This window comes from Mauremys mutica, chromosome 2 (genome assembly GCF_020497125.1).
Source record: "Mauremys mutica isolate MM-2020 ecotype Southern chromosome 2, ASM2049712v1, whole genome shotgun sequence".
NCBI lineage: Eukaryota > Metazoa > Chordata > Testudines > Geoemydidae > Mauremys > Mauremys mutica.
Window position 1 is genome coordinate 218,705,895 of NC_059073.1, and position 24,093 is coordinate 218,729,987.

General features: G+C 48.3%; 1 protein-coding gene across 2 annotated transcripts in view; it reads left to right on the plus strand.

Moving 5' to 3' along the window:
* TOPAZ1 (testis and ovary specific TOPAZ 1) overlaps positions 1-24,093 on the plus strand; it is a 110,644-nt gene that overhangs the window by 74,685 nt on the left and 11,866 nt on the right. For both annotated transcript variants that reach the window (XM_045005291.1, XM_045005290.1), the window contains 5 exons: positions 1,787-1,887; positions 3,797-3,962; positions 4,959-5,123; positions 15,845-16,048; positions 19,191-19,374. In XM_045005291.1, the coding sequence (XP_044861226.1) occupies positions 1,787-1,887; positions 3,797-3,962; positions 4,959-5,123; positions 15,845-16,048; positions 19,191-19,374 (820 nt within the window). The remainder of the gene's footprint in view (positions 1-1,786; positions 1,888-3,796; positions 3,963-4,958; positions 5,124-15,844; positions 16,049-19,190; positions 19,375-24,093) is intronic.

Sequence of the window (24,093 nt, forward strand, 5' to 3'; positions counted from 1 at the left end):
ACATTCATTCATTGAGGGGAGGAGGCGATGGAAGTGCATGAGTGATCCAAGCTAGCTACTGCTAGCTAGAGGTTTACTGTTCAGGCTGCACTGGTTGGAGTATCCCAGGAGTATGAAGATGCAGAGTCCATCTTGAAGAACTCCTTTTACAGGTGTGTAACCTTTGTTTTTGCTTGTCATCAACAGCAGCAAGTTAAAGCACACATTTCTGACCTCAGATCTTTGCAAGTAAAAACCTTGCAAAAATCCTTAAAATATTTATTTGTGAGTTGTTTACACAAACATTCTTGTATTGGTTTGGAAACTTAAACATGTCTTTTTTTTTTTTTTTAAAAATAGTTTATCTCAAAATTCACTAAGCTGAAAAAATGTTTTTTACTCAACTAAATTATTTTTTTCATGGTAACAGTTTCCCATATTGTTTTTGTGAATGTTAATTTAAGTCAAAAATTTGATTCCTGACCACAAGGGATTCAGTAATGGTAATTTAAATATTCTGGGTTATTTGAAGAAAATCCTTCCTTTTTAAAACTGAAAATTCTACTAGATGTATTTTTTTGTGCCTGTACACACAATTGTTTAACAAGATTACATAGCAATTAATTTAACTTCATATTTGGATTTCCAGAATTGTTTAATCCTTTAAGGGCTAAAAGTCTTTGTAAGAGTTACTTATTAAAAAATATCTTCCAGTTCAGTATCTTAATCCTCTTCACCTGTTCTCTTGCCTGTTCATAGCACTGTTCCTATCAGAACTTTAATTCTGGAAAACTGGATAGCTCAGGATGTTGACAGTGAAATAGCAGCAAGCCTTTTGCCTTTCTAGGTTATTGGTTCAAATCTAGCCTGGACTGTTACTAACCAAAAATTACCACCTGATGGCTGTTTGACTCAAATTATATGATTGTGGTCTTAGTCCAAATTCACAGTTTCATATCACAAAATTACTATTACAGTTGGGAGCTTTGGCACAGAGCAAATCTTGGTTATGCTTGGAGCCTGGACTGCCTTTTCTGCCCTACAGGCTTATATCCATAATGAAATTGAGGCAGATTGGTAGCATAGTATGGAGAAGTTTGCCATACTAACACCCATTCTATACCAGTTCTGTGGCTGAACTTCGTTCCCCAGTAAGGCCATTTCGGTAAGCTTTTAGAGTCACAAAATTCATTTTAAAAACAAAAACTTGTTCTGTATTGTCATCACTTATTCAGGCATCTTAGGCCTGGTCTACACTGGTGGGGGGATCGAACTAAGGTACGCAACTTCAGCTACGCGAATAGCATAGCTGAAGTCGAACTATCTTAGTTCGAACTACTTACCCATCCTCACGGCGCGGGATCGACGTCCGCGGCTCCCCCGTCGACTCCGCCACCGCCGTTTGCAGTGGTGGAGTTCCGGAGTCGACGGGAGCGCGTTTGGAGTTCGATATATCGCGTCTAGATGAGACGCGATATATTGAACTCCGAGAAGTCGATTGCTACCCGCCGATCCGGACGGGTAGTATGGACGTACCCTTATTGTCATGGGTGAAGGAATAAAACAATGTACTTTGAATAAAAATGTTAATGGATTAATTACCTTAACTTTTGTATTAAGACATAACAAGAAATACTTGTGCCCAGTGCCATGTGTTCAAAAAATGTATCTTATACTTGAGAAATAGTTTTTTTCAGAACATATATTTTCTTTAGACTTAGGGCTTTTTTTTTTAAATGTAAGCTATGCCAGGATTTGGAAAATAGCAGTCATCAATCTTTTTTTTTTCTCCCCCCTCCCCCCCCAGTTATCAAAAATCCACAACATAATGAAGCAGACAGAAATTTCCTGGGAAGGATTGGGATCAGTGTAATGTATTCTTACCACACAGTTCAGCAATGGTCAAAGGTATTTTACTGGATTATAATAATTTGATGGGGAGACTGTGCCAATTCTGTTTAAATTTTAAACACCGGGGTTTCTCTAATTGACAAGGTTAATTTGAAAAGGAAATATTTGTTGCCAATGCTACTTAATTGACTTAAAGATACACCTTCAGAAAGATGATCTTAGTTGCCATTCGACTTCAAAAAGTGACTCTACAATTGTCGTATGGGTTCTGCACTTATTGCATCTGTGTCCCATATTACATATGCAGAAATAAAAACACGTTTTTTCCTAACTTCAAACTCTGCAAATTCAGCAGGCATGCATGAATCAAGCTGGGTTATCTCTTTGCACATCACCACCATAAATAAAGATTCTGAAAGCCAAATTATGCCCGAAATGACTACTGTGCAGTTCAAGTCTTTAGCAGGTTTGCACAGAAGCAGTTGCTACACCTTTGTAAATAGTTCTGTTGATCTACAGAAAGGAACAAAATCCAGTTTGTAGTGCTACCTTTAGTAAAAAGCAGTAAAAACTTATTTTAGTTGGATCAAGTAAGCAAATATGACTGAATTACATGAAGTGTAACAGATAAGAGGTATGTTTTTTGCATAGTCACTTATCAGAGTAGAATCACAATTCATACTATCTCTAAGATTATCAATTAAACAATTTGAAAAGATGAGAAGTTCTGTGTTTTAAAATTAATATGTATTGCATATAAACTTACTAAAACATACATGCACTTCTAAACCGATATAACGTGACTCAATTTAACATGGGTTCACATGCAACGCGGTAAAGCTCTGACATGCTGCTCTGGGCAGCGTGCTAAGGGGGCTGGGCCGGGGCCGAGGGGTTGGATAAGGAGCAGAGGGTCTGTGAGGCAGTCAGGGGCTCCCCCAGGGTCTAGGAGGCAGGAGCTGGGGGGGGCAATTTTGGGGGCCCCGGAGTGGCCCGGGGGATTAGCGGGGGGCCGGGAGCAGCCCGCTCCGCTTCCCTCACCCTGGCCCCAACCATGTCGCTCAGGGGAGGGGGCTTGGGGAAAGAGATCCCCCTCGCACTCACTGGCAGCGGCGGAAGCGGAGCAGCCTGGCCCTAGCCCCCTCCACTCCGCCAGCTCCCAGCCATGGAGCTCCGCTTCCCGCTGCAGGTGAGTGTGGGACCTTTCCCTGACCCCCCACCCCAGCGACACAGCTGGGGCTGGGGCTGGAGCTGGAGCTGGGGCAAGGAAAGTGGAGCGGGCTGGAGCTGCATCGCTCCGCTTCCCTCTGCAGGTGAGTGTGGAGAGCATCCTTTCCCCAACCTCCCCACACTCATCGGCAGCAGGAAGCAGAGCAGCCCGGCCCCAGCCTGCTCTACTCTGCCAGCTCCCAGCTGCGGCGCTCCGCTTCCCGCCACCAGTGAGTTTTGGGGTCAGCCTTTCCCCAACCTCCCCGCACTCACCAGTGGCAGGAAGCAGAGCGCCGCGGCTGGGAGGTGGCGGAGTGGACCGGGTTGGGGCCACATTAATCCACTTCCCGCCGCTGCCAGTAAGTGCCTATCAGGGCAGGGGGGGTGGATAGGGGTCGGAGCAGTCGAGACAGGGAGCAGGGGGGTTGGGTAGGGGGTGGGGTCTGGGGGTAATTAAGACAGGGGTCTCTGGAGGGGTCTCTGGATGGTCAGGGAACAAGGAACAGGGGGGCCAAAGCAAGTTTGATATAACGTGGTCTCACCTATAACGCGGTGAGATTTTTTTTGTCTCCCAAGGACCACGTTATATTGGGGTAGAGGTGTATTTAATACATATTAAAATTGATTTTATTTTTAATATAAACCTGGTCCTAGAGTCTGAACAGTTGGCTAATATTGCTGCACTTACATAATATTAAATAATTAAGCTATTTGCTACATCCATTTGCACCTCTGCTTTTTTTTTCTCTTGCTTTAGGGAAGGAAGGTTTTGGATAAACTACATGAACTGCAGATTCATTTCACAAGCTTGAAAGGATTTATTGGTCCAGAAAGGTTAGCCTCAAGATGCCAAATTGTTAATGCTGCTGCAGAAATCTTCCTTAAAAGTGGAAGTCTGGATGGAGCAACATGGGTATTGAGAGGTAATGTTATTTTTATTAGAATCAAGTTTTGCAGTTAAACTCATATATAATATACTAGTAAAACATAACTTGGTCATTTTTAAACCGTTCTCTTTGTGAAATATTTTAGTTCAAGGTTATAGTCTGTTCCACACATTAGATTATAGAAAATACACTAATACTGAGAGCACTAAAAGGAAATGTGACCTGCCTTAAATGCTAATACTATTCTTGATGATATAAGAAATATTATGCTTAATCTTAATTAAAATGGGAATTATTTTCAGAAATATCTTTTACAGTAGACTAAACTCAGTTAAAAACTACCATACGTGGGTTTTTAATTAAAAAACCAAACCCATGCCATTGCATTGGAAAAAGACAAATAACCTGTCTGTTCGGGGTGTACTTTGACTGTTAGACTGTCTCCTTTAACCCAGTGGACACCAACTGACGTTTAGCACCAAAAGTTTTCAAGAGCCACATTAGTGACATGTTCTGGTCCAGAAGCACAGTGCTAACTGTGTGTAATGAAACTAAAATTGGAATATTGTATTCTGTTTGACACTTTACCATAAAACAATCTGTAATCATTGCACTTTTGGCATGCATACTGGCCTGGGCCTGAAAAAAAAGAGAATGCACAGAAGTCAAAGAGAACAAGGAGGTGGTGAGGCAATAGAGAGAGAAAGTGGGGATCCAAAATTTGGTATTTCACATCATTCTTGATAGAAGAGTGTTATGACTCTTTAAAAGAAGCAAGCTATTGAAAAATCCAATTTCATTAGCATGAAATTGAATGTGTTTTTACCCTAGATTAAAGGAATAAAGCTTCTAAGAATCAACTTTGTGAGAAACTGTTATTTGTTTTTAACAAAAACTAGATAATTTAAATTGTGCATTTTTCTGTGAAGTTTTGAAACTCCTCTTCCATGTCAGTATTCACTACGGGTTTCATAGCCTATTATTTATTATTCACAATTTTAGTTCAAAACAATTCTATTGTCTTCACTTCAGAGTCAGAATGGATAATAAATACACCATTGTGGCCCTGCGATAAAATGGATGTCCTCAATCGACACAACCTGCTGTGTGCAATTGCATGTGAATACTTGACCAAGAATCTATATAGACAAGCATTTGAAGTTTTGCAGAATCTACCAGGTTTCGAAAATTGTTGTGGTAAGTAAGAAAAGTTAGTGTTAAGAGCCAACAAATTAAAAGATGAGAATCTGGTACTACTAAACATGGTTTCTATCTTATCTGATTTTCTGATTCAGTTTTTTAAGATGTGTTGCAGAGCAGTGCAGATTTAGAATTCTTATTTCTTCAGGGGAAACATGACAATTCAAAAAATAATATAGATAACTATACTTAAATCTATAATCCAAACAAAAATAACTGCAATTTGGGTTACCGTATCCATCCCCTACTTCCCCCATATTCTTAACCAGTCCCAGTTCCCTGAGGTCCATGAAAATGGAGCACCATTCCTGTATATCTCGTAAGGAGTTTAGGCAGTCTATTAAGTGGGATGGAATAGGGACATTCTAAGATGGATAGATATCACATTAGTAACCATCCTATCATCACCACCTACAGCTCTCCCGGACCCACTGCATCCTGAAAACTCCCTTCCCCACTTCCCCTGTCATCCTGCTCCCTTGGCCTTCCTGTACCCAGCTGATCCCGAAGTAGGGGATGAAGATCTACTGCTCGACTACTCCTTGAATAGCATCTAGGGAAAGGTGTTCGTTTCCCAGCCCCCCTCCCACTTTCACCTCATCACATCAAAGCTTATTCAGCTGACACGCCTGTTTAGATTTACAAGCCTCAAAGAGCTATGGCATGCACCAAGGAGCTGAACAGCCTATTAGTGATTGTTGGGGGAGTGAGGAAAGGAATCTTCATTTCTCAGCACACCCACATGTACTGGGGAGCAGTAGGAGGCAGTGTAAAGGGGTGTAAGGAAGGGAGTGAAGAATCCCTTCCTTACACCCCTATCTGTCTTCTCCTATTCTCTATCCCTGATAGAGAGGATTTAAGAAATCCTACATCATCTTCCCTGTAATTATCCTACTGCTTTTTGAGCCCCATTCAGTTACCTGGTGAATGATGTCTCCTACCTTTACCTGATCTTTCAACACCCTCACCACCTAGGCTGGCCATTCTAACTATGATTGTTGAGAGCAGGGTGGATTTGATTTAAATCACTAGTCAGGAAGACTCGATTTAATCATGGATTTCTACATAAAAGTGTATTCTTATTGGTGATTATAACCTTAATACATATTATTCACAACTCAGAGATAGATGTAGGTTTCATTTTTAGAAGGTACACACTATAAATTTTTAAGTGATTTATTTTGAAAACTTTTCAGATTAGTTTTACAGCTATATCCAAAAATGAATGATTGTTTGGTTATTTCATTTACCAAAGGTAATTGAAGCAGATATTTATGACGTCATTGGGAGGTGAACTATCTCCAATACAAGAGGTTAATCGTTCATATTTAGAGGATTTTCTTGCCATGCTGTATTAGGAGGAGAATATCACCAGACAGATATTTAAATTGTTTTATTTAACTAAAACAACAACGTCATGTATTCTGGATTTTTTCTTCAATAGCAAACATACAGTATTGTAACAAAACAAGCATGATTTTTTGAATTTAGTTCAACATTCAAGTTTTTTTAAGATTAGGTTTGTTTTTGTTTAAATTGTTTTTATCTAAAATAGTTACATGAAATATTTTTTAAAAAACAACAAAAATTAAATTGACTATGTCAGCCAGGTCAACACGAGAAACTTAAAATATTGGCTTCTGCAGCTAACTCGGTCGTGTTCACCTCATTTTCCTGTTGGTTCATAATCTGGTGGGGGGGGGGGAAACAAGCTTTCCTACTTTTTCAGGTCTGAAACGTTTTCTCGATTTGGAATGAATTCTTCCAAAGGAAGAAAATATTCTTTCTACACCGGCAGAAGAAGCTATTGCTGTTTAAAAGTGAGATTATCACTTCAACAGTCTCTGAATCCAAGTGCTTAAGTGACTTCCACCAGTTCACTGGTGTAACTTTCTTTAAAACATCATCAGCAAACATATATTTCCAGAATCATAGAAGATTAGGGTTGGAAGAGACCTCAGGAGGTCATCTAGTTCAACCCCCTGCTCAAAGCAGGACCAACCCCAACTAAATCATCCCAGCCAGGGCTTTGTCAAGCCGGGCCTTGAAAACCTCTAAGGATGGAGATTCCACCACCTCCCTAGGTAACCCATTCCAGTGCTTCTCCACCCTCCTATTGAAATAATGTTTCCTAATATCCAACCTAGACCTCCCACACTGCAACTTGAGACCATTGGTCCCTGTTCTGTCATCTGCCACCACTGAGAACAGCCAAGCTCCATCCTCTTTGGAACGTCCCTTCAGGTAGTTGAAGACTGCTATCAAATCCACCCTCACTCTTCTCTTCTGCAGACTAAACAATCCCAGTTCCATCAGCCTCTCCTCTAAGTCATGTGCCCCAGCCCTCTGATCATTTTTGTTGCCTTCTGCTGGACTCTCTCCAATTTCTCCTCATCCTTTCTGTAGTGGGGGGCCCAAAACTGGATGCAATACTCCAGATGTGGCCTCACCAGTGCCGAATAGAGGGGGATCATCACACCCCTCGATTTGCTGGCAATGCTCCTACTAATGCAGCCCAGTATGCCATTAGCTTTCTTGGCAACAAGGACACACTGCTGACTCGTATCCAGCTTCTCATCCACTGTAATCCCCATGTCCTTTTCTGCAGAACTGCTGCTTAACCAGTCGGTCCCCAGCCTGTAGCGGTGCTTGGATTCTTCCGTCCTAAGTGCAGGACTCTGAACTTGTCCTTGTTGAACCTCATCAGATTTCTTTTGGCTCAATCTTCCAATTTGTCTAGGTCACTCTGGACCCTATCCCTACCCTTGAGTGTATCAATGAAGGCTATACTCAGAAAGACCTCAAGACTTCTGGAATATGCTGCTCAAACAGTTTCACTTTTGTTTCTACTGCCTGTCCCTCCCTTCTCATGTTTATCTCCAGACTTCTCCTTGTCCAGATCTATTCCGCCCCCAACAATCTTCTATTCATTGAACTTTTTGAAACTTTGCACTTTTAGAGAGAGGTAAGAGATTGACTCTGGGTACACAAATTTGCAGAGGGACAATAGGGTTGAGGTCTCTTATTTCTCACCTCTATATTTTATTTATTTAATTAATTAAAAACATTTTTGCAGTTAACAAACATGTTATCTCTGAAGATACAAATCCACAGTTTGAGAACTGCAAAACTAAGCATCTCTGATGATATCTTCTAGACTGAGCACTGAGTCCCATTGGGTAGATAGAAAGATTAACCTAAATAATCTATACCGGGGGTCGGCAACCTTTCAGAAGTTGTGTGCCGAGTCTTCATTTATTCTCTCTAATTTAAGGTTTCGCGTGCCAGTAATACATTTTAATGTTTTTAGAAGGTCTCTTTCTATAAGTCTATAATATATAACTAAACTATTGTTGTATGTAAAGTAAATAAAGTTTTTAAAATGTTTAAGAAGCTTAATTTAAAATTAAATTAAAATGCAGAGGCCCCTGGACCAGTGTCCAGGACCCGGGCAGTGTGAGTGCCACTAAAAATCAGCTCGCGTGCCGCCTTTGGCACGTGTGCCATAGGTTGCCTATCCCTGATCTATACAGAAGCCCCTGGAACTCCATAAGATTGGGTCCCTAATCCATGAACTGTTGGAACTCATTTACAAAACTTTTCTTAAATATTACACAAATATATTGTCTGATACTATAGAATTAGAATTTGTAGTCACTATTCCATGATACATTATATCTCAAAGAGTTTTAATTAAGATAAGATATATCTTTAGATTGGATTTTTTTTTTATAAAAATGCTTTTTGAAGGGAAAAAACTTTTTTTTTCTTTAAATCATTGATTTTTATCCACCCTGGTTGGGAGGCTGAAGAGCCCAACAAGGCATATTGGGCTGAAATGAAGAGGAGCAGAGTCCTTTGGATGAATAATTCCTTCCCTAGTCTTTCCACCAGGTCCTAATGCTGTCCAAGAAGCAGAGCAGGGGTTTCTTCATTTGAAGCCAGGAAGGCATAGGAAGTTGTGGTGCTCAAAGCCTTCTGCCAGTTGCTTCTCCCTTTCTTGAACTCCATGGAGGGCCCCCAGTACTTCAAGTCTCTTCTGAAGGATAAGACTGATCTAGGGATCCTGTACTGCTTAACAGGGTTCAAACACCCTTTCTACAGACCTTAATATTATTTTATAGCTCTGAAAAGACAGTTAGTGTTGTGAATGATAGCATTATTGCTCAGCATGGAAATGTGTTATTCTTCTTCGAGTGATTGCTCCTATGCATTCCATGTAGGTGTGCGCGCCGCGTGTGCACGACTCTTCGGAACATTTTTACCCTAGCAACTCCGGCGGGCCGGCTGGGCGCCCCCTGGAGTGGCGCCGCCATGGCGCTGAATATATACCCCAGCCGGCCCGTCCGCTCCTCAGTTCCTTCTTACCGCCCGTGACGGCCAGTTGGAACAGTGGAGTGCTCCTTTACCTCCACAGCCCTAGCGTTTCTCCATTTCCTACGTGTACATAGTTGAATAAGTTTAGTTAGATATAGTATAGTTAGGGAATTAGAGGGGTTTAGCCCCTCTTCTTCCACAACCGGTGCGGGCTCATGCCCAAGGCACTGGGGTTTGAGCCCTGTGCGGCTTGCCAGCGGCACATGCCTGTCGGGGACCCGCACGACTCCTGCCTGCGCTGCCTCGGGGAGACCCATCGTCCAGATAAGTGTCCCATCTGCACGGCGTTTAAGCCGAGAACTAGAAAGGAGCGGGACACTCGCCTGAAGCAGCTCCTTATGGAGGCGACACTTCAACCTCTCGCGCCGACCCCAGCGGCACCGAAATCGTCATCGGCGCGCAGCGCACCGGCAGCCCCGAGCCGCTCCGGTACCGAGACTGCTCGAGCTCCGCAGCCGGCACCAGCGTCCCGGCACCGTTCCCTCTCTCCAGCGAGGAAACGGAAGTCGGCGCAGACGGCCTCTAAGCCGCATGCTACGGGACCGCTTGCCCAGCCACCACCGGCGCCTCTGGTACCGGCTGTGGCGGTTCACAAACCGTGCACGGTACCGTCGACTCCGGCGCCGCAAGAGCCGTTGAGTCTGGTACCACCCTGCTCCCCGGTGCCAACCGCGGTTGAGCTGCAGCTCCCGTCCACGCCCGAGACATTCTCGACGGCAAGAGAGCTCATCGAGCTCACAGAGGCAACGAGCCCCCAGCACCGCCGGTGCGGGCTGTTCAGTCAGCGGGCAAGCCGGCGATGGTGCGGCCGCCTCCCCCTGACGGACGAGATAGACGTCGGTCCCGCTCCCACTCCCGGTCCCGCAGACGGTCACCGCCATGCCGTTCCAGATCTCGGCACTGTTCACCATCGCGGTACCGCTCCCCATCTCGGCACCGGTCGCAGTCCCGGTACCGCTCAACATCGCGGTACCGGTCGCACTCCCGGAGACGCTCCCGGTCCCGGTCGCCCGACCGTCGGTACCGAGGGAGGTCCGGATCCCGGTACCGTTCCCGGCACCGCGACTCCCGAAGCTGCTCCCGACGCCGTCGGTCGAGGTCACGGTCGAGCTCCTGGCACCGCGACAGTCGCTGGTCCCGCTCTCCATCCCGGCACCGCGATGACCGGCACCGATTCTCGGCACCACCCAGGGACCTACTGCCGGCATCCACGGCGCATTCTTTCAGCGCCTCTGCTCCGCCTTGGCCTTCTCGTCAGCCCTCAGTCGCCTTTCAGGCGGGCAGCGGGAGAGATCTCCTGGCCGACCCCCAAGGCCAGGACCACGGACCGCAGCAGTGGGGTTTTTGGGTCCCTTGGGCCTACCACAAGCCTCAAGGACTCCCCTTTCCCCCGAGGCACGTGGGCGCCGAACATAGGGTGCCCGAAGCCACGGTGAGCAGACCTCCCCCATCACCACCGGGTGAGGCCCTGTCGCCACCTGGTCCCGCACAGCATCCAGGGTCCGAGACGGCTTCACACCCCCTGGAAGAACCAGCTCCAGAAGCGGTGGTCCAAGGTCTGTCCTCATCATCCTCGCCGGATGAGGCGGTGGCGGGGGCTTCTACGGCAGACCCCCCTCCTATTGACTTGCGGGCCCACCAAGACCTTCTTCGCCGGGTGGCAAAGGCTATTGACCTCCCCGTGGCGGAGGTCCCGGAGGATGACGACCCGGGTGACCAACGTCATTGGAGCTGAGGCCCCGCTGCGGGTGGCCCTGCGCTTCATCCGCACCATACAGCGGAATGCCACTACCATCTGGCAGTCGCCGGCGTCCGTCCCTCCCACTGCGCGTGGCGTGGAGCGCAAGTACTCGGTCCCACCCACCTGGTACGAGTACCTCTATACCCACCCGACTCCGGACTCCCTCGTGGTACAGTCCGTAAATGACAGGGAGAGGCATGGGCAGCCCGCTCTGGCGCCAAAATCCAAAGACGCACGGCGCATGGACCTGTTGGGCCGGAAGGTCTATTTGGCGGGTGGCCTCCAGCTCCGGATTGCCAACCAGATGGCTCTTCTCGCTCGTTACATCTTTGACATCTTGGTGTCCCTGGCGAAATTTTCGGAGCTGATCCCAACAGCCTCAGGTCAAGAGTTCGCGGCCCTCTTGGAAGAAGGCAAAAAAGCCTCCCGGTCCTCCATCCGGGCCGCTCTGGACTCGGCGGACTCAGGAGCCAGAACCCTGGCCTCCGGTGTGACCATGCGGCGTATCTCCTGGCTGCAGTCCTCCACCTTGCCGCCTGAGGTGCAGTACACCCTTCAAGACCTCCCGTTCGACACTCAGGGTCTCTTCTCGGAGAAAACGGACTCCAGAATTCAGACCCTCAAAGACGGTCGAATTGCCATTCGCACCTTGGGTATGCACACCGGCTACCCAGAGGAGGTCATTCCGGCAGCAGCCCTACCGGCCCTTTACCCAGGCCAGGTCAAGGCCATATAATAGTCGGCGTGCTAACCTAAACCGCCGTAGACCATCGGGCAACAGACGCAACCAGGCCCAGGCCCCTCCCAAGGCCCCTCAAGGGCCCAAACAGGCCTTTTGATGGGACGCCCGAGGACGGCCCATCAGTCTCTTTCCTGGATCCTACCCCGTTATTTTACAACTGCCTTTCCCACTTCCTTCCGGCGTGGTCCCAAATAACATCGGACAACTGGGTCTTTCGCACTATCCAGTATGGTTACCGCCTTCAGTTTGTTTCGCCCCCTCCTTCCCACCCACCTTCCCCGTCCCTCTTCAGGGACCCCTCTCACGAGCAATTCCTCCTACAAGCGGTCGAGACTCTGCTGAGCTTGGGGGCCATAGAGGAGGTGCTGCACGACATGCGTGGCAGGGGATTTTATTCCCGATATTTTCTCATCCCCAAGGCGAAAGGAGGTCTCCGACCCATACTAGACCTCCGGGAGCTCAACAGGTACCTGCTCAAGCTCAAGTTTCGCATGGTCACCCTGGGGACCATCATTCCCTCTCTGGATCCGGGAGACTGGTTTGCCGCCCTCGATATGAAGGACGCGTACTTCCATGTCGTGATTTACCCTCCCCATCGACGCTACCTGCGCTTCGTGGTCAACAGCGCACACTACCAGTTTGCGGTGCTACCCTTCGGCCTGTCCACCGCGCCAAGGGTCTTTACCAAGTGCATGGCAGTGGTTGCCGCAGCCCTCCGCCGTCATCGCATACACATCTACCCGTATCTCGACGACTGGCTGGTTCGCGGGACATCCCGACAGCTGGTAATGGACCAGATGATGGAAATACTATCCCTATTTCGGCTGCTGGGCCTTCTCATCAATGCCGAGAAGTCCACTTTAACTCCATCGCAACGAGTGGAGTTCATCGGAGCGGTCCTCAACTCCAGTTTAGCCAGGGCCTGCCTCCCTCGGTCTCGGCACCAGACAATGGTCTCCATCATTCGGGACCTACACACCTTTCCCACGATGACGGTTCGGTCCTGCCTGCGCCTCCTGGGCCACATGGCGTCCTGCACATTCGTGACCACGCACGCCAGGCTGCGCCTTCGCCCATTTCAATCTTGGCTGGCGTCGGTGTACCGCCCGCATCGCGACCCCATAGACATGGTGGTCACGGTCACGAAGCCTACCCTCGATTCGCTCAGCTGGTGGCTGGACCCAGAGGTCGTGTGTGCAGGAGTCCCATTCCGCCCTCCTCGCCCATCCGTCACTCTGACCACGGATGCCTCGGAGTTGGGATGGGGGGCTCACCTGGGCGACCTTCACACACAAGGTCTCTGGTCGCCCCAAGAGCTCTCCCTCCACATCAACGTCCGGGAGCTGCGAGTGATCCGCTTGGCGTGTCTCGCCTTCCGCGCCCGTCTGCAAGGCCGCTGCGTGGCGGTGTTCACGGACAACACAAAAGCGATGTTCTATGTGAACAAGCAGGGCGGAGCTCGCTCCTCCCTGCTCTGCAAGGAAGCGATGCTCCTGTGGGACTTCTGCGTGACCCACTCGATTCGCCTGGAAGCGTCCTTTCTTCCAGGAGTGCAGAACACGCTGGCCGACCATCTCAGCAGATCGTTCCTCTCCCACGAGTGGTCTCTTCGTCCGGATGTGGTGCACACAATTTTCCGGAGGTGGGGGTTTCCCCAGATAGACCTGTTTGCCTCCAAGGAGAACAGGAAGTGTCACCTGTTTTGTTCGTACCAGGGTCGCTCCCCAGGCTCCCTGTTGGACGCATTCCTCTGCTCCTGGACGGATCACCTCCTCTACGCCTTCCCTCCGTTCCCGCTCATACACCGGGTGCTACTCAAGCTTCGGAGGGACAGGGCCCACGTAATACTCGTCGCGCCGGCCTGGCCGAGGCAGCACTGGTACACCCTGCTGCTCGAGCTCTCCGTTCGGGATCCCGTTCCCCTTCCGTTATGGCCGGACCTCATCACACAGGACTTCGGCAGACTCTGCCACCCGAACCTACAGTCCCTCCATCTTACAGCTTGGTACCTGCGTGGTTGACCCACGCAGAGAGGGACTGATCGGCGGCAGTACAGCAAGTCCTACTTGAAAGCAGGAAGCCTTCCAATCGCTCCACCTACCTCACGAAATGGAAGCGTTTCACGCTCTGGTGCGATCAGCACGGCCTTAATCCCTTCCTAGTCCCTATCCCTACAATCCTGGACTACCTCTGGTACCTTAAAGAACAAGGACTCGCGGTCTCCTCCTTGAAGGTGCACCTGGCAGCAGTGTCCGCCTTTCGTCCATCCATGGGAGGTCGGTCCATCTTCTCCAACCAGATGGTTTCCCGCTTCCTTAAAGGCCTGGACTGCTTGTACCCGCCGGTGCGGCGTCCTACCCCGACCTGGGATCTAAATCTCGTTCTGGCCAAGCTTATGGGACCGCCCTTCGATCCCCTGGCCACGTGCTCTCTACTCTACCTCTCCTGGAAGACAGCCTTCCTAGTCGCAATTACATCGGCAAGACGAGTTTCTGAGCTCCGTGCTCTAACGGTTAGTCCACCATACACCGTCTTCCACGGAGACAAGGTGCAGCTTCGACCACACCCGGCCTTCCTCCCTAAGGTGGTGTCGGCCTTTCACCTCAATCAGGAGATCTTCCTTCCGGTCTTCTTCCTGAAGCCGCACGCCTCACCTCGTGAGCAACAGCTTCACACCCTGGATGTCCGCAGGGCCCTCGCTTTTTATATCGAGCGGACGAAGCCCTTCCGGCGTTCGCCACAGCTGTTTGTAGCTGTTGCCGACCGCATGAAAGGCGAGCCGGTCTCCTCGCAGCAGATTTCCTCCTGGGTGATGGCATGTATCCGGACATGCTACGAGCTTGCTCGCGTGCCTCCATGCTGCCTCACCGCTCACTCGACAAGGGCGCAAGCCTCGTCGGCCGCCTTCCTGGCCCATGTCCCCATCCAGGACATCTGTAGAGCGGCCACCTGGTCTTCTGTTCACACCTTCGCTTCCCACTACGCGTTGGTGCAGCAATCCAGAGACGATGCAGCCTTCGGCTCAGCAGTCTTACACTCTGCCACGTCTCACTCCGACCCCACCGCCTAGGTAAGGCTTGGGAATCACCTACATGGAATGCATAGGAGCAATCACTCGAAGAAGAAAAGATGGTTACTCACCGTAGTAACTGTTGTTCTTCGAGATGTGTTGCTCCTATCCATTCCAGACCCGCCCTCCTTCCCTACTGTCGGAGTAGCCGGCAAGAAGGAACTGAGGAGCGGACGGGCCGGCTGGGGTATATATTCAGCGCCATGGCGGCGCCACTCCAGGGGGCGCCCAGCCGGCCCGCCGGAGTTGCTAGGGTAAAAATGTTCCGAAGAGCCGTGCACGCGCGGCGCGCACACCTACATGGAATGGATAGGAGCAACACATCTCGAAGAACAACAGTTACTACGGTGAGTAACCGCCTTTTTCCATGCATGTTAACATAACATGGTATTTAGGAATCAGTTTTCAATTCACCATCAGAATTCAGTGTCATCTTAAAGGCTTTTTTATTTTATTTTATTTTATTTTATTTTATTTTTTGCTTTCAGCATTAAATTATTTTAAACTGAAACTAATTATCACTTGATCTATTAACACTTTTTTAAACCATTGTAAACAGAATGTGTGTTATTGGGATCTTTGCAAAGAGACCTTCCAACAGGGAGGAAAGTGCATCATTATCATAAAGCATTTAACTCTAAATTGCACCTTTTTTTCCTGAAACCAACTGCTCTGATTTAAGTTTGAAGAGATTGAACTTTTGCTCTTTTTATAGGAAGTACTGGGAAGATCCAGCAATTAAGATTGCTTTTGACTGATTTCAATAATTAACATTCTTTTCATTTCAGACACTCTAGATGTCTCCCAGTACAGCCTTCTTTTTAACAAACTTCTAGATGCCTGTATTGAGAGCAAGGGCTTTGGTATTTCTTCTTGTGTAACAGACTTTATGCTGTCAAAGAACATCCCCATTGATTTTACTTTAATTAGAGGATTAATTACAGCATTGGGAAGGAGCTGTTTGTGGCTTAAAGCCAGGATCCATTACAAAAGTAAGTTTCCCTTGAAATCTTATTCTATGCTTATGATCCTTGAATAAGCTATACTCCTAAGAACTTAATATTTTGGGAAGTAATGGGTAAGAATACGACTGGAAATCAAATACATTTTTGTGGTAAATCAATTAGAAAAGTAATATTAGACATTTAGCACGCTAAACTGAGGGCCAGACCCCATAGACATCTTTTCTGTGCCTGGGTGTTGGGCTGGGTATAGGTCCCCAAATGTGGCTCTGAGGTACAGGACAGTCACAGAGAAAAACTTAAAGTAGTCTCATGGTAGTTCTAAGTGGCACAGGCTACAAACAGCCCCTAGGGAGCCATGCTGACACTCAGGGATCACCAGAGCACAGCAGTACTCCAGCCACAAACCTATGCCAAGGGCAGAGGATGTGGTGTGGAGCACACATTTAGCTGGGAATTCCCCTTTACCTGGGGAATTACTAACCAGTTAGATAGAATAGCTTCCTGCCTACTTCATAAAGTTGGAGTGGTGTAGAAGAGGAGCCAGGAGCTAACCTTGAGACTTCAGACTTCTTTGATGGAGAGAAGAAAATAATCCTGTCTGCTTCATTGCTGAGCATTATTTTATTGTGAAGAAAAACTTAAATAGAAAACAGTTAACAGTTGAAAATGTGAATGAGTGGAGTCTACATAACACCCTGAAAATATATTTTCATAAAATAATTCTATTTCAATACAAAATATCACAAATATAAAGCTCTGAAAATTAATATTTACAGGATGCATCCATTTTATTTATGCCTCATATTCCCTCTTCATTTCTATCACCCATGAAAATTATGCCTCAGCACCCAACTTTAACTTTGACCCCCTATAATTTTCATAAATGTAACACTAAAAACAATATATTACAAGGAGATTGTAACATCCCATTTTCTTATTTTCTGCTCTAACACATAATACACCTTTATTTTAAAATTACAATTAAATATCAGTTGGTAAACGTTGTGGACAAGGGCACCCTGTACTCCATGGCACAATGGGACCAAATTCCAACTGGCAACAAACCCCTAAATAGCACTGCACTATTAATTTATATGTCTTTGTGAAATATCTTTCATTCCCAGCTTCTGACACACAGTTATGGCTCAGCTGAAAATACCCAATGGTGTAAAATTGGTTAATTTTCTACAGCGATTGTTTAGCAGATGTGGTTTTTTTATTATGCCCTCAGGCAGCCCACTCCACTCTGCTGCCACATTACTATCTTGTCACAATATACAGTTAACCTGTCGAACTCTTTGCCAGAGGGTGTTGTGAAGGCCAAGACCATAACAGGGTTCAAAAAAGAACTAAATAAATTCTTGGAGGATAGGTCCATCAGTGGCTATTAGCCGGGATGGTGTCCCTAGCCTCTGTTTTCCAGAAGCTGGGAATGAGCAACAGAGGATGGATCATTTGGTGATTACTTGTTCTGTTCATTCCCTCTGGGGCACCAGACATTGGCCAGTCGGAAGACAGGATACTGGGCTAGATGGACGTATAGTCTGACCCAGTATAGCTGTTCTTGTGTTCTTAGGCTCAGGACCTCCTTCCCCCATGGTAGCAGGAAACTTGTAGCTGGTTTCAGCAGCTCATCACTCCAGTCCTTAGCTGCTGTGTTCTTCAAGCAGCCCAGCTTACCATGCCGCATTTCTGCCTCTCCCCACTCGCTAGCTGAAATCTAGGTTCTAGCTCTCTGATTACTCCTGCGGGAATTCTATGTCAAAAAAATAAAAATTCTGCACCAAAAAATTTAAAAATTCTGCACACATCATTACAAAATTCTGCAAATTTGTCAAAATAACACTACATAATCATGCCAGTTTCAATTATTTTGGTAATGTACCTGTCAAAATACCTGTCAGCAAGTATGTCTGTAACAATACAGGTACACACAGAAACACCTGCACCTCTCCCTCTCATAGCCCAGCCATTCCCCCCCAGCCCAGACACCCACACCCCAAAGCCCATGGATCCAGAGGGAAAAACAGCCTGATTCTCAGACCCCAGTTTGTGTAGCGTTTCCTGCACGCTGCTGTCTCCTTCCCTCAGGGCGTGTGGGGAACTGAATCTGTTAGGAACTCTCTACTCTCTCCTCCTCCCCACAGTGTCTTCTGTGTTTGAGCTGGGCTATGCCAGGTTCAGTGGCCCCTAGGGGCAGCACTACAGCCCATCTGCACAAAACACATTAATTTCTGAAAAATTCTGCATTGCGCAGTGGCACAAATTTCCCCCACGAGTATCTGATCTTCCATTTGCCTGGCTCTACAAAAAAGTGAAGGGAATGTGCACTGTAATCCAATTAAATCCTCTTTGTGAGGAAGCAAGTAAGCAGGAGGCAACTGCAAATTGATCTGCATAGAGCAGGGAAACAAAACAAAATGCTGTGTATGTGGTGAATTCTGTGACAAATGCTGAATCCATGTAATTTGGGAGAAAGCAGATTAATTCCACAGGCATAATTTATTTATAGGTAAGTATACTGAGTGCAAATGCGGTCAGGATTTTGCATTACAAACCAGTGTTGGGGAAGAAAATGAACTAAACTCCTGTGTGAAATTACTTTCTTCAAAGTTGAGTGCCTTGATAAAGTAAAGACCTCAGTGACCATCATAGACGCGGACTTCCCCTCTTTCTTATGGGTGCTCGATCCTCCCCGCACACTGCCCTCAGCCCTGCCCCCATTCCAACCCTTTCCCCAAATCCCAGCCTCACCTCTTCCCCGCCTCCTTCCCTGAGTGTGCCACGTTACCGCTCCTTCCCCTCCCTCCCTCCCTCCCGGAGAGTGCTAATGCTGCCAAACAGTGGGAATCGCTGGGAGGTAAGCGAAGGAGAGGGGATGCGGCACACTCAGGGGAGAAGGAGGAGGTGGGGTGGGGGGGTTAGGGGAGCTTGGCTGCCAGTGGTGCAGAGCACCCATTAATTTTTCCCCGTGGTTGCTCCAGCCTCAGAGCACCCATGGAGTCAGCACCTATGGTGACCATCACTGTAGACAAAAAAGTCTGTTCAGATACTTAGGGTTGGGGGTTTTTTTGCTTTTCCCCACATCTCAAGCTATGCACACACATTCAAAATAGGTGGTAGTTCAATGTTAACAACCTAACTTTTGTTTTTATGCTTCCAATGTCAGGTGCTTTATCAATGGGTTGCTACCCACCGCTAGAGGGAAATTTATACCGCAAACTTTTACTGATTCCTTCTTACATGTCTGAGATTGAGATGTTGTTGGCCATTGAAATATTCCTAGTTTCAAATGCTAGTAATATTCAGAGTCCGGGTGCCACCAGTCAGACACTTCAGGTAGTACTGAAAAGGTTAGTTGGTCAATTTTTAGTACTTTTCTTATGTCTGTTTCTCAGTGTATGGTATAATATCTGGAAGAGAAAAAGTTTGCTTATTCATTTAATTCACTGTTGTGCTTGGGGGAAAAAATCCTTTTTTAAAAAAATTAACATTTTTTTTATTCTGGTTACAGGGGGCAGTAAATATGTACATCAAGAACTTTAGAAAAACAAAACAAAAATAATTATTTCAGATTCAAGTAGGGAGACCAGATATCCCTCAACATGTCCAACATAGTAACAATGCACCATATTATCAAAAAGAATAAGATTGTGTGGTATGTTATTGTATAAAATATTGTCCTCTAGTTAAGCATATAGAAAGGTATGGTTGAATCAGAAAACATACTAACACTTTTCAAAGAAACACCTTGTCTGTTCTATTATGGAATATCCCAACCCTCTGTCCTTGGCCGCCTCTGTGTGGAATGTTTCATTGGTTACAGCTTTGAAGAACCCTTGTAAACAGATTATGTACTCTTCTCAATTCTTCTGCTTCCTTAGTTAAAACTAAAGTTGTCCCCTCTGTCTCTGACTCCACTGCCACTCTTGCTAACTTAGACTTTCACTTTGTTCCCAAGGCCAGTAATCTTGAAGTAATCTTTGTTTCTTTTTCAAGTAATTGTGTATGTCAATTATACTAGGTATGTGTGCATTGTGTGTGCTGGTGCCAGAGTGTTCTTCGAGTGATTGTTCATGTCCATTCCAAGCAGGTGTGTGCGCACCGTGTGCACGCCAGCCCAGAAGATTTTCCCCTAGCAGCGTCCGTAGGATTGGCCTTGGCGCCTCCTGGAGTAGCGCCTCCATGGCGCTCTATATAGGGGCCTGCCGACCCTCCACCCCCTCAGTTCCTTCTTACCGCCGGTGACGGCTAGCTGGAATCTCGCTCGCTCTTACAGCAAGTTTAGCAGTGTCCTGTTGTCAGTTTATATAGTTTAGTTTTAGATTAGAATTAGTTGTACATAGTTGATAGTTGTTGGGCTATCCCCAACGTATTCATCGCCCTGCTGGGGCATGCGCGGGTCCCCAGGGTTTAAACTCTACAGGGACTGCCAGAAGTTTATGCCGAAGAGTGACCTGCACTCTTGCTGCTTAAGGTGCCTCGGAGTGAGCCACCAAAGAGACCGGTGCAGTATCTGCAGGGGCTTCCGTCCCAGGACTCTTAAAGACAGAGAGCAGAGACTCAAAGTGCTCCTGATGGAGGCAGCCTTGCAGTCTCAGGCCTTCCTCATGAGGTCCAACAGACCATCCAGGACCTCCCCTTTGAGGGGACCATGCTCTTCTCCGAGAAAACGGACAAGCGATTGCATAGCCTGAAGGACCCAAGGGCTACCCTTCACTCCCTGGGCTTGCACACCCCAATAACACAGTGCAGGCAGTTCAGACCGCAACCGGCCCCACGTCCTTACCAGCCTCAGAACCGCACAGGCGCAGGCGCGGCAGGAATGGCAGAAGGAGGCACCAACATCAGCCCTTCGGCCAGACAAGACCATCATCGGGGCCTAGGCCCCCAATTTGATGTTACGGTCGGGGACGACCTACCGGTCAGAACCCTGGATCCTCCCAGCCCTACCTTTGGGTCACGTCTGTCCCCCTTCTATCGTGCCTGGTCCCGAATCACATTGGACAGTTGGGTGCTTCGCACGGTAGAGAGGGGATGTTCTATCCAGTTCTCCTCCCTCCCACCCCACCAACCCCCCTCCCTGTCCCTGTTCAGGGACCCCTCTCACAAGCAACTTCTAACTCAGGAAGCGCAGTCCCTCTTTGCAGCAGGGGCAGTGGAGGAAGTTCCTCAGGAACTCAGGGGCAGGGGTTTCTACTCCTGTTATTTCCTAATACCGAAAGCGAAAGGGGGGCCTCAGACCTATTCTGGACTTGTGGTGTCTGAACAAGTTTGTAAAGAAGCTCAAGTTCCACATAGTCTCCCTAGCCTCTATCATTCCCTCCATGGATCCAGGGGACTGGTATGCTGCCCTCGACTTGAAGGGCGCGTATTTTCATATTGCCATAATCCCCCAATGTTACCTCAGATTCGTCGTGGGCAACACCCATCTTCAGTTCACAGTGCTGCCTTTCGGCCTGTCAGCAGCCCGAGGGGTTTTCACAAAGTGCATGGCAGTCGTGGCAGCCTTCCTGCGCAAGTAGGGGATTCAGGTTTTCCCCTACCTGGACAATTGGCTCATCAAGGGCCGTGCCAAGGCACAGGTGGAGGCTCAGGTGCTCTTCATCAGACGGACCTTCCTTGAGCTCGGCCTCCTACTGAATGAGGCCAAGTCCACCCTGTCTCCCACTCAGAGGATAGAGTTTATAGGGGCAGTTCTGGACTCGACACATGCAAGGGCGTACCTACCGGAGTCCAGGTTCCGATCCATGTCCAGAATCATTCTCGGTCTCCAACGTGTCCTGACCACCACGGCAAGAAACTGCCTCAAGTTACTGGGTCACATGGTGGCGTGCACCTATGTGGTGAGCCACACCAGGCTCAGGCTGCGTCCTCTCCAGTCCTGGTTGGCGACGGTGTACCGCCCGGCCAGGGACGCCCTACACTCTCTGGTGATGCTCCCCAGAATGGTGCTCGATTCCCTCCAGTGGTGGCTCGACCCACAGGAAGTGTGTGCGGGAGTACCTTTCGCCAGCCCCCAGCCCTCCCTTTCCTTAGTAACGGACGCATCAGATCTGGGGAGGGGAGCACATCTGGGGAATTTCAGGACCCAAGGCCTGTGGTCACCAGAAGACCTATCCTTGCACATCAACATCATGGAGCTGCGAGCGGTGTGTCTGGCATGCCTAACCTTCAGATCTCACCTGGCAGGCAGGTGTGTTTCAGTCCTTATGGACAATACATCAGCCATGTTCTATATCAAGAAACGGGGGGGGGGGAGATTCACGCTCCTCTCCCCTGTGCCGGGAAGCCCTCGCGTTATGGAACTTTTGCGTACGGAACACAATTCACCTGACAGCATCCTACCTCCAGGGGGAGCAGAATGGCCTGGCGAACGCCCTAAGCCACTCATCCATGGTCACGAGTGGTCCCTTCGCCTGGATGTAGTACGCTCAATTTCCCATCTCGGGGGCTATCCCCAGATTAGACCTGTTTGCCTCGAGAGAAAACAGGAAGTGTCAGCATTTCTGGTCCCTCATAGGCCGCAGTCCGGGGTCTCTGACGGATGCCTTCCTCCTCTCTTGGGAAGGCGGCCTGCTTTACACCTTCCCCCAGATTCTCATGGTTCACAGGGTACTCCTCAAGATTCGCATGGATTGCGCTCGTGTCATCCCAATAGCGCCGGTGTGGCCGCGCCAACACTGGTACACGTCGCTCCTGCATATGTCCACTCGGGCTCCCCTCACACTGCCCCTGCTCCCAGACTTGATCACACAGGATCAGGGCCACCTCCGCTACCCGAATCTGGAGTCACTCCACTTCACAGCCTGGATGCTCCATGGCTAAACCCTGTGGAGATGCAATACTCTCAACAGGTCAGGCAAGTCCTCCTTGGCAGCAGAAAACCCTCTACCAGGACCACTTACATGGCTAAGTGGAAACGCTTCTCCATCTGGGCCAAACAGCAGGGACAGGCTCCATTGCTGGCCCCGATCCCTCTTATCCTGGACTACTTGCTTCATTTGAGACAGCTAGGACTTTCCCTCTCTTCCCTTTGGGTTCACTTGGCGGCCATCTCAGCATTCCACCCAGGAGAGCAAGGTGCTTCGGTTTTCGCAAACCCACTGGTTGGTTGCTTCCTCAAGGGCATGGACAGACTGTTTCCACGTATTCAACAACCAGCCCTGGCCTGGGACCTCAATTTGGTCCTTTCTGCCCTCACAGGGCCCCCCTTTGAGCCTCTGGCTTCGTGCTCTCTGCTATATCTTTCATACATACAAGGTCGCATTCCTTGTGGTTATCATCTCGGCCAGGAGGGTCTTGGAACTCAGAGCACTGACATCTGAGCCCCCATACACTGTCTTCCATAAAGACAAGGTCCAACTCAGGCCACATCCAGTGTTCCTTCCGAAGGTGGTCTCCCAATTCCACATGGGTCAAGATCTATTTCTCCCTGTGTTCTATCCAAAGCCACACTCCTCCGGCATGGAGCGTAGACTGCATTCCCTGGACGTCTGCAGGGCCCTAGCATTCTATATTGAACGAACCAAACCGTTCAGGAAACAACCCAGCTCTTTGTTGCTGTGGCCGATAGGATGAGGGGACTCCCAGTCTCGTCACAGCAGATCTCCTCATGGATCACGACCTGCATCCGAGAATGCTACCATCAGGCTAAGGTCCCTGCCCCGCCGATCATGGCCCACTCCACAAGGGCGCAGGCCTCCTCCGTGGCATTCCTGGCTCAGATCCCGACACAGGAAATATGTAGAGCTGCCACGTGGTCTTCAACCCACACATATACGTCACACTATGCCATCACGCACCAGGCCAGAGACAATGCAGCCTTCGGCCAAGCAGTGCTTCAATCAGCAGTGAACTCCGACCTTACCGCCTAGGTTCAGGCTTGTGAGTTACCTGCTTGGAATGGACATGAACAATCACTCGAAGAAGGAAAAACAGTTACCCACCTTTTTGTAACTGTTGTTCTTCGAGATGTGTTGTTCATGTCCATTCCAATACCCACCCTCCTGCCCCTCTGTCGGAGTGCCAGCAAGAAGGAACTGAGGGGGTGGAGGGTCGGCGGGTCCCTA